Source organism: Syzygium oleosum, unplaced genomic scaffold (genome assembly GCF_021117445.2).
Source record: "Syzygium oleosum isolate NSW1041296 unplaced genomic scaffold, Sole_v2.1 Sole_v2.11, whole genome shotgun sequence".
Classification (NCBI taxonomy): Eukaryota; Viridiplantae; Streptophyta; class Magnoliopsida; order Myrtales; family Myrtaceae; genus Syzygium; species Syzygium oleosum.
Window position 1 is genome coordinate 10,599,585 of NW_026607495.1, and position 15,179 is coordinate 10,614,763.

General features: G+C 41.0%; 1 protein-coding gene across 1 annotated transcript; it reads right to left on the reverse strand.

Moving 5' to 3' along the window:
• Window positions 1-960: 960 nt before the first annotated feature.
• LOC115694305 (disease resistance protein RUN1-like) lies at window positions 961-4,358 on the reverse strand. Its single transcript, XM_030621428.2, has 4 exons — window positions 3,769-4,358; window positions 2,230-3,367; window positions 1,834-2,112; window positions 961-1,710 (listed from the first exon to the last, which is right to left on the reverse strand). The coding sequence occupies exons 1-4, from the start codon at window positions 4,356-4,358 to the stop codon at window positions 961-963; spliced, it is 2,757 nt and encodes a 918-aa protein (XP_030477288.1).
• Between the last annotated feature and the right edge of the window lie 10,821 nt (window positions 4,359-15,179).

Consider the following 15,179-nt stretch of genomic DNA (forward strand, 5'->3'; position numbering starts at 1 on the left):
ACGCGAAGATTACTCAGTCCTTGCATATGATTGTTGACAAACGAACTACAGTGAATACCGCTATAAGTATTAGAAATTTAGAGCATGACAGAACTAGCGAAAGGACCCCTATAGCAATGAGAAGACAACATAATATAGAGCTAGGCAGTCCAGTTGGGTTTAGCAACAGCTTGCCAAGTTTCCTTGAGAGTTGTTTTGCATATTATACTTATGCACAACCCAATTTGAATCATAGGATGCTGCAAGCAGCAAACCAAGTAAATAGCATTCGGTCATTCCAACTGAAATTCTTGCATTTCTAAAGAAATTCACACTCTCTATGCAGAAAAAAGTAAACAGAGAAAAAAAGAGAGCAAAAAAAGACAAAATTACATGCATAAAACTCAATAAATTGAGACAAATAAAAAAAAATAACTACTAAAGTGACCCCTGCCAATCATGTGACGGCAAGGAAGAGAAAACAGAACCAGTTGCATAGATGATGGAACAAGCTAATACGAAAATGGTCACATAGTTTGGGATAAAATTCAACATATAAAGATCACAAATACGAGGAGTAAACTGTAAAGAGTATTGTCTTTCCAAATAAGAGATCTCTCTTTCTTTGTTGAATAACTCGTACTTTGTTCTGAAGATGCTTTAAGTTCAAGCTCTTAAGAAACATAGCTTGACGTCATTCGTGCACACTGATGCAAATTTCAATGGCTCTGACATCAATAAATATATTTCTGAAGAGCTTGAGCTTGAAGCATCTTTGTAATGATTTGAAGTACAAGTTGTTCAACAAAGAAAGAGAGATCCTGTAGTTGTAAAGACACTACTCTTCGTGCCCTTTTTTTTTGTGCTTGGAGACGCTACTCTTCTTTTGACTGGTATGAGTCCGTCTTTTTCTTTTGTGCTTGGAGACACTGCCCTGCATTTGACTGTTCTTGAGACTGCTCAGCGATGTCATTATCAAACTCAAGGATTTGGAGAGTCATTATCAAACTCAAGGATGTGGAGACGATGCACCATATCTCTAGGGAGCAGCTGAGAAATTTTTGTGCCTGTTAATCTCAAGAATCTCAAAGAAAACAATCCTGTAATGTCGCAACGTCCACTCAGACTTCCGCAGTTGGTGAAATCCAACTCTTTGAGCTCCTTAAGATGTTTTATGGCTTCAGGAAATTCTTCAAGGAAAGTACGAGCCATCTTTAGCACTTGAAGGTTTTTGCAATCCTTGACACAAGAAGGCAATGCTTGAATTGAGGTGTGTGACAGGTCCATTTTCTCTAGCTGAACAAACTCTCCAAAGACATGTGGAAGTGTGTTTAGCTTATTGCAACCGCTTAAAGCAAGCTTCCGAAGATTCTTTAACAATCCAATAGACTGAGTGACTTCATGCAATTTTTTACAATTGCAAGCACTGAGAATTTCGAGTGACGGTAGAGAGTCTTTCTCGAAATAAAGTCTTTCAATTTTTGTTCCATCAATGAGAAGCTCTTTCAATGCTGTCATGGAACACAGCGCTCGCGGCAAATGTTTAACCCATTTGCAATGCTTCATGCTTAAGGAAACTAAATTCTTAAAGTTAGAAGTGGTTTCATCTGGCTCTATATGTAAACATCCTTCCAGGATCAAGCATTTTAAAAGACTTGAGGCAGGGATATCCAGAGATGCATTGATCCAAGTACAATCTTTTAGCTTCAAGACTTCCAAACTCCGAGCCTTCTGCAAAAACAACATAAACAATATGATCATATGTTTATTTACTACTTCAACTATAACTCAAAGGATAAAGTGCAGGGCACATCTATACGTAAAAAAAAGTGCACAAGCACAAATAAGCCTCACCTCCATCAATTGTTCCCAGTCTCCCAAACTCAATTGGACTGACCTTGAACATAAGTTGAGAATTACCAGGTTCTCCATGTCAAATGCAAACAACTTAGATTTCTCACGGCATCCATGCCAATCGAGCCATTCTAGGTTCGGAAGAAGTTTCTCAGGATTTCCTTTAATATCAACGTTGTCCAACTCAAGAAACTTCAGATTCGATAGATGATGAAATACTTCACCATCAACTTTTTTAAAATCGGAGGCTACACGAAGAGCTTTAGCCTCATAGGGACCCTGCCAATTCGTTAATAAAATGGAAGTGTGAAATTCAAACAAAGATGTATGCGACAATAATCATTGTATCTAGAGGAAAATTTGACAAGAATACTGGAGAAATTTCAGTGTTTTTACCTTTTTTTCCCGCAATATTGTTTGGACATCTCTGTAATCCCACAGCCTGCTGCGCTTCCCAGGATTATCGTGATTTTCCTCTTTGATAATTTCTCTTCCCAGGAATTTTAGTTGGCCTTGCATCCAAAACTCCTTTTTTTCCTCAATTTTTAGAAAAGACTTTTTTTTAAGCTCATCAACACCTCTATCTAGGCGACGTGCAGCCCACATGTAACAGGGGATTGTCTTTTCAACTCCCGTAAAGAAACATGCTATATCAAGGAATACTTGTTTTGCCTCATAGCTCAAAAGCTCATAGTTTGCCAACAACATTTTTTTCACTTTGTCTTTTAGCTTTACCTTTAAGTCACCCAAAGTCCGTTCCCATTCTTTTTGGTCCTCCCCATACAAAGACCTTCCCACAAAATCAATAGCAAATGGAAGATTTTCTACAGCAGAAATGATTTCTTTTGAAATTTCTTCGTTGTCCTTTAGGGGATGATTCAGTCCGAAAGCACACTTACGGAAAAGTTCAAGAGCATGATTTTCATCCATAAGTTTTACCTCATGTTCTTGCTCATGCAAAATATCTTGTTCCTCCCTTTTCCGAACCTTGTAAACGTCTTTTCTTTTGGTTGTGAGGATGATCGTGCTTCCCAGACCAAACCAAATTAGCTCTTCAGCCAATGGTTTGATTTGTTCAAAGTCGTCCACATCATCTAATACTATGAGAACTTTCTTTTCTCGAAATAGGTGTGTTATCATTTTGGTACCTTCAGTGGAGGATCCCACCTCCTGACATGCTCCTCTCTTGAGGTCACGAATCAACTTCTCCTGCAAAGATACCTCTCTTTTCTGTTCAAACCCGTCCTGAACATTTTCAAGAAAACTACAACCTTCAAAGAGGTGACGGATTTTGTTGAATACCACCTTAGTGAGAGTGGTTTTGCCAACCCCTGGCAGACCCCACACTGTAAACAGCCATCTCCCTGTCATCTCCCGCTCTTTGACGACTTGTCCATCCTGATAATCGAAACCAAGCTTCCGCATCATCTCTGGCACGTCTCTCTCTATTCCAACTAAAGTTTTAGCGACGCCTTGCTCATCCATCCTCAAGAGTTTCCAAAGTTCGGAAATGAAACCCTCTAGCTCTCGAAACCTATAAAATGAGAAACGGAGTTTCCCTTTTTATATTGTTCTTTTTTTAATTATAGATAAGGGGCGGAAGAGGTGACCAGCAGTAGCAGTTCCCTTTTGACCTTATAAAAAGGTCCTAGTTATGGAATGGTTTGATTTCAACGAAGGTACAGAGGGCACCGGTGACATCAATCAACCAAGAAAAAAAAACTGCAGACAGAAGACAATACGATATACACACATGCATTGCGATTAAAAAGGGAAGAAGAAATTGGAATCGCCAGAAGTTAATTGGATCCCTGTCGCGACCGCCCAATCCCAGAAAAAGCGTGGTGAGCATATTAATATACAAGCCAGTTCTCCTGTCTTTTCTTTTTGCAAACTAAACAAGTAAAGCAAGATCAATTGAGCGATCACACTTACCCGCTGAAGAGATCGTCGTAAAACCGTCCCTTTATAGCACCAAAAGCAGCCTCCAGAGCAGCTTTCTTGAATTCCGGTCCCTTTATACCACCAATCTCTCCCAGAGAAGCCTCCAGAGCAGCCTCCAGGGCAGCCTCCAAAGCAGCCTTCTTGAATTCCAGTCCCTTTTTTTTAGCAATCTCTTTCAGAGCATCCTCCCACTTTTTGATGATCGACTCGGGATATCTGTTTTTTTCCTTGTGCTCGGCGAAGGACTTTCCATATGTTCCCAGCTGGTGGCGAACAACGTTGGGCTCGACGAAGAAGAAAATGGGATGAATTTCTTTACCCGACTCCACCATTTGGGCCACTTCCATCAGGCAAGCTGCGCTGGAAGCGAAGTTATGGGAGAAGACTGGGATGCAGATGTTGGAACGCTTGATGGCTTCCACGATCCTGGTATCGATACTTTCACCGTAGTGGATCTCTTTACGATCTTTGAATACCACAATCCCCAAGCGTCTGAGCTTGTCGTAGAGGAACTCGACCAAGTTATCGCGTGTATCTGGTCCTCTGAAGCTGAGGAACACTCCATAGTTACAACCGGCCATTGGAACACGGACTCTAGCTCGAACGGAGATGAAGATGATCAAACTTGATTGAAGTCGTTGAAGTAAAACAAATCTGAGTCTGGATCGTTGACCTCATTACCCATCTTAGTCTTAGTCTTAGTCTTGCCCCGAGTGAAGACTTGTCTATTTCTCTCTCTTCTTTTCCTTTTATTTTATTCGTTTTTTATGGTTTGGCAGTTCTATCCTTTCAATAGACTTGTTAAATAGGTGGTTTGGGTTGAATTTAGGTCGGGTCATAAATAGTCCGATCCAAATTGATCTATTAATCCATTTATGATCAATTTATTCGTAATGCAAATTTCTTGACCCATACCCGATTCGATCCACACCCAAATCATATCCGACCTGACCCATATTGCTAAAATACTTCATATTTAACAAAATCTAAGAAAACTTGTTTTTTAGAATTTTTTAAAAAATTATATTGCTAAAACACTTCAATGCATTACAAATTTAGTGAACAATTTATATATATATATATATTTAAATTGAAGCTTCGTTTATTTCGCAAAAAATGTGACATTTCTAAAAGATGTGACATTTCTAGTGTTTTGCCGAAACTTGAAAATGAACTAGCAAATATTTTCTGCCGTTTGGTATGGAAAATCTGATTTGATTTTCCTTCGTATACTCATTTTAATAATTTTTTTTATACATAATTTTTATTTTTTTAAAAAAATCAAATTTTAATTTTTCTTTCTTTTTCTTTTCCTTCTTCTTCGGCTTGTGGCCAGCCATGGTGATAGTCAGCGATCGGCCACAGACGAGGGACGAGCTCACTAGCCTCGGGCGAGGCTTGAGCTCGCCGGTCGCCGGCCGTCGCCATGGCCGGCCACCGGCCGAGGAAGAAGGAAAAAGAAAAAAAAGAAAATAAAAAAGAAAAATAAAACTAAAATAAAAATTATAAAAAAATTGAGAATATTTAAAAAAAATAGAAAATTTTAAAAAATTCACTTAAGCTTATTAGGTATTAGGTTTTTAGGTAACCCATTTATGACCTACTTAAGCATGTTTTTTAAATTTAAGGCAACCCATTTATGATCACACCATTAAATTTGAGTTAAAATATGAGTTCAATAATGGGATCAGGATCTCTCGATGGGAAATTATTACACAGGGTATAGCATTTAGGAAAATTATTATATCATTTTAGTATACATGTTAAATAGAATTTGAATGATGGTTCCAATATGAGTTTTACATAACAGTAAAAATTCAATTTAATATATGAATGCTAAATTCATTACATAATAACAATAAGTCGGACAACAAGCAGCCTGGTACCCAGTGATGTGGATCACTTAGAGAGGGGTGAATAGGTGATTCTATTAAATCTTGACAAATTTAAAGCGGAATTGAAAAGGTCAAGAACTGAGTCTGAACTTAGAGTGCAAAGTTCGGATTCTGAATAAAATTCAGAAGTAATTTAGCAAGTGTGCAACAAAATATAATAATACGCTGAAGGAGTTTTAGAGATAAGAGAATTTGCACACAAGACTTATATGGTTCGACTTAGATCAAACCTACATTTACTCTCCCACAACGATAGTTTACTGGCTGGATTCCACTAGATGATCAACAAGAGATTACAATAATGAGTGATAACACTCAGTGTATGATGTCTCACTATCTCAGTTAATCACTCTTTCAGTACTTCTCTTTAGATCACAAAATGTACCCCACGAAAGACAAGTATAGGATTGAAGTTTGCTCAAACTTTGAAATTCTCGATTCTGGAATTTGTCTATTGCTTATGCTCCTCAGCACCTTTGTCTCATCTTATACTCCTCTACTTCCAATCTAGCCGTTGGACAGTGTTTAGAGAATTGTCTTTCAATCTATCCATTGGACAGGACTGTATAAAGAAGATTGAGTAGCTATTGAGGGACAAAATCTGAATCTCTATTGATTATGGTCGCCCATACAACCAAAGTCTTGATTCCATAAAGTAGAGCTTCTCCATTTGAAAAGTAACTTATCTTGAGATCAATTTGCCAATCATTTAATATATTTTGCATTATAATGTTGATTTGCAAAACAATCTTTGAGATTGAGTCAATCAAATCTTTCTAAATGTGAAATCTAAGCCAGATCACTAGTTGTTATGTACGTTCTAAACTTGTGTTACGTTCTGAACTTATGTCAGGATGAGAATGAGTCTAAAGTTCTTCATCTCCAGTATAAAGTCTGAAGATATCCAACTCCAGTTTCTATCTTCTGGTTCTTCCAAGTATATTGGCAATCGTGGCTCTACCTCATTATTCACTTATTTATGGTACTTCCAAGCTTTACCGAACTTCTCGTTCTAAGCTTGTTCACCTTCTACTTAGATACCTCTAGCTTTTGGACACCTCTACGCCCAATGTCTTGTTCAACATTGATTGAGAACTTGTTCCTTTCGAGACATCATCTGCATAACGGTTTCTGCATCTTTCACCTGGTTACTCAACCATTAAATATATTAGTAGCCTTTGATTACTTTGTCATATTCAAAACACCATAAGGGATTTCCCTAACAACCTGCACAATTGAATTACCTACGTGGCAGCTAGCAATTCTTATTGGATATCGTACTAGTCTTTCTATGTCTACTGTCTAGATCTGATGTGTTTGAATCGAACAGCTAGATCTACACGCAATGTCGAAAATAGGCCGAAACTACCAGAAAAAAGGAGTTAATTCATCGAACATGAAAGTGTCGCGTGTGGGTTGGGTTAGTGTTTGCTTGCACGTGCTCTGTCTAGCGTTGACCTCCTCGTGAACTGCGGGGGCCGGTGGGGTTGGGTGGAAAGTCATCCGTAGTTGGCGTACTTGCCTGTCCTTAGCGAAGATCATGAAAACCAAAGACAAACTTTGTCTGAATGATCCCATTTTCCAAATTCACATGAGTAAGTGATTAATCTCATCTACGATGCATCAAGTTCGAGTCTAAGCAAGTATCATTTCACAAATTGATTGTAGTGCAACTTTTTATCTCATGCGCTGTCTCTAACACTCTTTCACAAACAGGTATTAAAATCGAGTCCTCTGGGCCACTAATTTCTACACTCTCTTTATGACATTAAAGACGAAGTTAGCTAGCAGTATCATCCAGAGGGAGGTGAATATGTTATTCTAACAAACTTGACAAATAATGTGGAATAAAAAGCGCCAAGAATGTTTAAAGTGTAATTGAGTGGAACAGAGTGTTGGTATAAGCAGATTTTGATTATATCTAATAGTGTATTGCAGTGCTTCTATGAAATGCAAGTAAGTAAAAGTAAAGAAATAGAAAACAATGCGCAAGAGTTAATAATGGTTCGGCTTATTGTAAGCCTATGTTCACTCTCCCAGTCAACAGTCTACTGGCTAGATTCCACTAATCAATCGTTGATAAGTGACCATAGTCGGCCTTGCTTATATTCAAGCACTTCTCCTCGAAACTAGTTTTGCTTATATCCAAACGGATAGGTATCTCTATCTCACACCTAAGCACAAATTATAGCTCTGCCAACACTTTTCAAAAGATTACAATGTAAAGCTCATTGAAGACAATAGAAAGATATAAAGTTCTCTTGAATTAAGAAATTATGAATTCTTGATCTCTCTTTCTTTTTGACTCCTTGGTCTTCTTTTACACTCCTCTCATCCAAGTTTCACGTTGGACAATCATCAAAATGATCAATCTCCAATCTAGCTGTTGAAAATTGTTGAGTAGATTGTGTAACTGTTAAGGTTGATCAATCAGAATCCTCATAGATTTGATTGCCCATACAATCAAATCTTGATTCCAAAAGTGATGCTTCAGCTATAGAAAGAATTTTGTCTTTGAGATGATTGTCAATCAATCAAGATATCGCGTGTGATTGAATATTTTCGCGAAGATAATTTTTAAGATTGACAGAAAATCAAAATCTCTAACTAAGGAATCCATATCATATCACTAGTGCGACATTCTCGGATTAACTCATTGAGGCGCCTTTTGATGTAACGGCAATGCTTAGCTTTAAAACTCCAAAGTTAAGCGTGCTCATGTGAGAGCACTCCTAGGAAGGTGCCCATATGCACGCCAAAGGACAAAACCATGAGGCTCGAAATGGGACTGGCTGAAGCGGATAATACCTTAGTGAGTTAATCTAGGGCGTCAGATATGGTATCAGAATGGGACCCCCTCTAGTAGGTGCATGGTTCAAGGACGAACCACGTGAAAACTGATAAGCCTGTAATGACCCGGTCCGACAAGGGCGGAGAGTAGTCACTGAAGCTCAAAAGGCTTGGCTAATAAGAAGCTCCTAGTAAGCTTTTAGGATGACGAAATGGGCAAAAATAAATAGAACTATGCACATAACAGGGGGAGAACGATTCTAGAATATATATATATATATATATATATATATATATGTGTGTGTGTGTGTGTGTGTGTGTGTGTGTGTGTGTGTGTGTGTGTGTGTGTGTGAAAATAGGAATTAACTCACAAAAGGCGCCTTTTGAAGTAACGACAATGCTTAGCTTTGGAACTTCAAAGTTAAGTGTGCTCATGTAGGAGCACTCCCAAGATGGGTAATCTCTTGGGAAGGTGCCATGTATACCAAAGGACAAAACCGTGAGGCTTGGAATGAGACGGGTCAAAGCGGACAATACCTCAACAAGTTAATCCAGGGCGTCATAATTAGCTATTAGGGGATGAGATTAAATAACTTAAAATAATAATCTTGAAGTCCATGATAAAAAATTTCATAGTAGGTTGTATTGGTGCTCCGCTTTTATTCACAATTAGCTTATATCTAGCATTCTAGTATAATGATGATATCCAGTTTATGCTCTGCATATATCCATTCAGTGTGCTATTTGTGTTTGTGCAGTACTCTGCTTCTATCCACGTAGTACTATGCTTCTATTCATGCACTATTATGCTTTTATCCATGCAGTACTCTACTTCTAGCCTTTTATTTGGAAAATCATCAATGTGGTGATTGTTGGAAAATCCCTTATATTGTTTTGACGATGAAAAAGACAATCAAAGGCTATTAATGTTTATGTTGGTTGAATATTACCAGGTGATATACACACAAGCCACAGTGCACACGATGTCATAAACAACACTAGGAGATTCCGATATGAGGAGTGCTCTGCCACTCTCAATAGTGCTTTGCCACTATCAAGAATGCTTTGCCGATATCAAAGGATTACTGCCGATATTTGAGGTGAACAAGGTATTGAGCGTCGAAATGTCTACTGTGACATTCCGAATTTTGGCCCCTAGTTGGGATTTATAAAACGTGTAATTCGTCAGTGTGCTTATAGGAAAATCTCGCCCGGGAACTGATCACTCTCGGTTATTATTTTTAAATTAGAGATTTCGCTAGAATCGCACTCGATCGAATTTTGCCGTTATTTAGAGCCCAAACTTTGGTGTCGAATTTCTCGGAGTTCCGGGACGAATTTAATTGGACGGTGTCAATATTATTGTGGCCGGCGTCGCTATTGCCGGGGAATATGTGAAAGAGGATTTTTGATCGGGTGCAGATTTGGACTAGTAGACCTCCCTCTGAGTTTATTTTATTTAGTGTCTATTTAGCCTTTTCTTTTATTTTGAAATCTGGAATTTTCTTGGCCATTGGATCTTGGCTTGCTCACCAAGGCCAAATATGAATCCTAGGATGAGTCAAAAGAAGGTTTGACTCTCTCTCTCTCTCTCTCTCTCTCTCTCTCTCTCTCTCGCGATCGTTCCCCCGTGTCAGACCCATCCCCTTTCCTTCTCTCTCTTCCTTTTTCTTCTTCTTCTTCCTCTCTTCTTCGTCTTCTACGGTCATTCGCCGGCGGTTCCGCGCCACGCTCGCCGGTGCAGTCGCCACCGAGCCGCCTGCGCCCCGTCACTTCTCGCGCCGTCGTCGCCCTATCGAGCCGCGCCGCCGCTCGTCTCCGTGACCGCCGCTCGCGGCCACCTTTCCTTGTCGTTGCCCCTGTCCGCGTTACCAAGCGAGCGGCAGCTGCCGCATCCGCCGCGGTCCGGCGTTGCCGGCCGTCCGTTGTGCCTGTCCTCCGTCGCCCGGCCGCCCGTGACGCCGCCGTGCCGCCTCCCGGCCGCCGCGCAATTTCCTCTCCCCCTGTTTCTCTCTTCCCAGGCGCCTTCCCCTGTTTGGCCCCTGGCCGCCGCCAGCTACTGAGCAGCCGTTCGGAGCCAGCATCCCTCGCCTCCGCCACCGGTCTCTTCCCTCGGCCACCTCCGCGACCCTCTTGCTTTCCCGGCCGCCACCACCTCCCCTTCACCCACATTTTCACCCTCCCAGACGCTTCCCCTGTTTTGGGCTCTCCCCGCGCCGCCTCGCCCGCGCCACCGCGCAGCGCCATTAGGCCGCCGCCGGCTGCTCCGTCCGCCACATTGCTCCGTCGCCACCACCCGGCCCGGCGACCTTGCTCGACCACTTGCATCGAGTGTGCTCGCGGAGACAGGCGAATAGCTACCCATTGTCGTCGCCGTTGGCCGGTCGTGGCCCGAGCAGCCCAAGCCGTGGCGAGCTCGCCCAGAGCCACCGCCTAGCACCTCGCCCGTTCGGCCGGCGCCTTGCCCGATCCCGGCTCGGCCGTGCGCCGGGCACGCCCGTTCGGCCACCGCGCCCGCGCGCAGGCACGCCCGATCGGCCACCGTGCCCGTGTTGGCCGGTCGGCGCGCCAGTTGGCCCGCGCTGCGCCTAGTCCGGTACTGTTCACCCGGGCCATTTTAGGCCCGATTCGATTTTCTCCGGGCCAAAATCAAGTAAGTGACTTTCTAAACCCTACCTAGTACTTTGGGTATTTTATAGGCTTGTCTCGGGTTTAGAACGGCTAGGGCGTGTTTTAATTTAATTATATTATGATATAATTGTGCTGATTGAATTGGATAAAATAATGTGCATGATTTGGGTGATCGTACGTGGCCGACTTGAACGTCGGGTTTGTGGATTGACGTGGCGAATTGTGAATTCGATTGAGTTGTGAATATGGATCGTTTGATGCAATTGGTGTGAAATTGATTGAATTGAATGGCGTGTGCATGCCTGTCGATTTTAAGCCCGGATTGATCGGAGGGCTACGGACTTGGGACGTGTTGACAGCGGTTCGTGTGAAGGCATGAATGGCCGGTGTGCCAAATGGATGCGGGCTTGAGACGTGTTGACGGTGGCCCGTTAGAGGTGTGTTGGACCGGGACGTATTTACGTCGGTCATTGGAAATTGAGCCCGGATTGATCGGAGGGCTACGGACTTGGGACGTGTTGACGGCGGTCCGTGTGAAAGCATGAATGGCCGGTGTGCCAAGTGGGCACGAGGCCCGATGGCGCGAGCGTGTGAGAATGGACTGAGCGCGATGGCGCGAGTCGTGAGAAAGATGTTCGGCCACGCATGCGGAGTGAGTGTGATTGAATTGGCTGGTTGAGCGTGTGATTGAATTGGCTGGTTGAATTAGTTGGATTGATTGAATGCAAGTGTGGTTGGTGTTTGAGCGATTGTGATGTGCTATTTAATTACTATTATTGTATTATCACGTTGTGACTAACGTGTAGAGTTGGCATGGACTTGATCACGAGGTAAGTACAATGATGCGAATTTTATATATTATGGGGTAGATTGCATGTACGACTTGTCTGGGTACGCATTGGCCTACGTGGGGTATAGGGGGTTGCTTATTGAGACTCGTTCTCACGGTTATTATATAACCATTTCAGATCCGCGACCGTGATCGATTTGGAGATGCCGCCAGAGCTCCACAGGGATTGAAAGATAGATCATTTACCCTGTCTTTTGAGTATCTTTTGTAGAGGAGATAAGTTTATCAACCACCGCCCCCTTTTGAAAATTGTGGTTTTAAATTTGGTAGACTGGGTTATCGTTTTGTAATAGTGACTGCTTTATGATGTTATGCAATTACTGTTGCGTGCTATCCCTTTGTTATTATTTATTGTCTGGGTTAAATAAATTTCGCTTCCGCTTGCCTTTATTGTTGGGTGTTTCGTTTGGGTCGGCGATGCGTCCTGGGACGTCGCGTTCAATACGACCATGGAAGGGGTGACGCGAGCCCGTTGGAGTTCGGGGCGTGACATCTACAAGTTGGAAGGATCTTCAAATAAGATGAACATTTGGAAGGACTTTGATCGAGGGTGAACAAGTTGAGAGAACGGGAATGTTCATGATGACTTGGAGGTGCAAAGATCGGGTGAACATGGATGGATGGGCTTGGTGATAGTGAACAAGCCTATAACAAGGATGTTTGGTAAAGTTTGGATAGACCACGAAGATGAATAGCTTGGTAGAATTGCCAATATGCTTGGAAGGACCACAAGAAAGATCAGCAGGATCGATATCAAGATCAGCAGATTGTTGATACAGGAGCATCTGCCGATATCAGAAAGGTGGAAGACGTGTGACGTCGTCCTTCCAACCACAATCTGGTGTCTTACAATTATCTTCAACATTTTGAATTTGGAAAAGATCACTAGAGTTGATAAAGAGTAGTTATGGCAATAATGAGCAAGTCTGACAAAAGTACACTGACACTGTTATGGGAAACTGCTACTGTCAGAGAGATCTAGCTGATGTCAAAGAGTTGTTCTGACGATTTCTAGCGATTTCCTGCTGCTGGCAATGGTAGAACCAATGGCTACTTGAAGATTTCAATGGGGAACGGTCATATGAGGATGGATGGCTATATATTAAGTCCAAGAGAAGTACTTAGGTTGGGTGGAAATAAACAAAATTAGTCATGTGCTTTGAGTTCTCTTCTTTGCTCTGTTTTTGTTGATATTAGTTGTGTACTCCTTGATGTCAATGTCTGGGTCGTGCTAATGTTTGTAATCAACGATAAGAGGAAGTGTGCAAGAGTGATATCAATACGTGAGTCCTAATAGAGTGATCTATTAAAAATATGGTATTTGTTGATTGTAACTTGTGTTGAAGATTACTAGTGGATTCTAGCTTTGTTGGGGCTATTAATGTTGAGTGGATGTAGGTTTGGTAATAAAATCGAACCACTATATATCTAGTTGCAATATCTTTCATCTCTTCACTATTAGTATTACCCGTTCGTAATCATCACTATCTGTTAAACAACAGCACGCAAACCTAATTTCCACAATTTGTTTCTAACGATGTTTGTAGTTGAACTTGTTATATTCCGTAAATATTTTTCATATTTCTCATACAACCTATTTACCCTCTCTAGGTTGTATTGTTAGCCCCAACATGTAGTATGCTACTTATATCCATACGATACACTTCTTCTATCCAGGTGATAGACACAACTATCTTTCTGGATATACTCAACTGTTTCTTATGAGATACTTTGACAACAATAGAGATGTAGATCATTCAGTCTTAGCCACTTCGTATATTCAAGTATATAAAATCCACATCTGATCATATCAAAGTCCTTTTTAACGCAGATATGTCTTGAAACACAAACAACCTTTCCATTTCTCAACAATCTCCCACTTTTTAATGGTGACAAAACCTTCCATGCAAAGAATAAGATAATTTGTTTGAAAGATTTTGAAGAGGATTGCTCGCAACATTTTAAAATTTAAAGCTAAATATGAGCAAGCAGCCAAAAAACTTGGATATTATCAGTTAAGCGCATGACTATCTCTATAAGAGAACTTACTAAGGATATACAATTAAGTAAAAACAGTTCCTTATAAACTTTGAATGTACAAAGACAGGTATAAGTCAGAGTAAATAGGTATTGAATTAAACCCAATCTGATTATACTTAAGTATATCCTGCAAGAGTAAAGTGTTAGAAATATATAGCTACACTTGCAAGTTATAACATGCATTCTATAACAGTAAGATATCACAAGGTAAGGTTGAAGTCTGTAACAGAGTGAGTATCCCCAGTGTTTGTCTGTCTTGATATCTGCATCACAATTTGCATTACTTCTCCCCCTTTTTATCAGCATCACAGTCAACAGAAAAGATAGATAAAGAAGTCATTAAAGAGCTAATTCTCAAAAATTCATTACAGACCAAAAAGTATTCAAAGTCATAATCAAATCAAATATAAAAGACAATAGAAAATCATTTGGATGAAGAAGTGTGTTTGAAAGATGAGTCAAGACGGGCTCAAACAGGGTCATAACATTTCAGACTATTGGTCTTGTTCTCGAAAGTAGCCATATAATTGCCAAGACCAAGCTCCATTCTGTCCAGGTTTTCCTTCAAGCCATCAAATTTCCCTTGCGTATTTCTATACTCCCCCTGAATGCTGTTCATATTCGTATTCGTAATGATCTGCATAGTCTCCATCTCCTCAAAAAATTCAGCACGAAGAACAGTCATTTCATTCCTTTGTGCTGATTGATCGTCTTTGACTTCTTGCAACATCTGCATCAACTCACTTTTGTTGGATGAGGCTTCATCACTTTCTGTGGTAGGGGCTTTAGGTTGTTGGTCCTTTGACTCCCCCTGAATCAGAGCATCCTGCTCAACGTCCTCAGTTCCTATCCCTTTTATCCATTACTTCAGTAATTGTTGGAGGTGCAGTAATATCAGGAAATTCAGTTGGTCTTCAAAAGCTACTTCCCTTTCAGCCATAAGTGAATCTTTGTACTCTGCCACTCTTTCTTCTTCAGCCATCATCCTCCTTTCCTCTTCTTCCTTTCTCTCATCGTCTCTTCTTTTCTTCTCATGTTCTCCTCTCATCCTCTTTCCTCTTCTCCTTAGCTTCTGCAAGTTTAACTGTCTCAGTTTCTGCTTCTGCTTGTCTTGTAGCTTTTTTCTATTCTTACTATTTCAACATCTTCTTCTGCTATTCTAGCATCCTCTACTTTTCCGGCAGCCTCAGTCTGTC

Coding starts and splice junctions, on each gene's coding strand:
- LOC115694305 (XM_030621428.2), bottom strand. CDS start 4,358: ATGGCCGGTTGTAACTATGGAGTGTTCCTCAGCTTCAGAGGACCAGAT. Junction 2,113..2,229: donor CAATATTGCGGGAAAAAAAG/GTAAAAACACTG, acceptor ACGAATTGGCAG/GGTCCCTATGAGGCTAAAGC. Junction 1,711..1,833: donor ACTGGGAACAATTGATGGAG/GTGAGGCTTATT, acceptor TTGTTTTTGCAG/AAGGCTCGGAGTTTGGAAGT.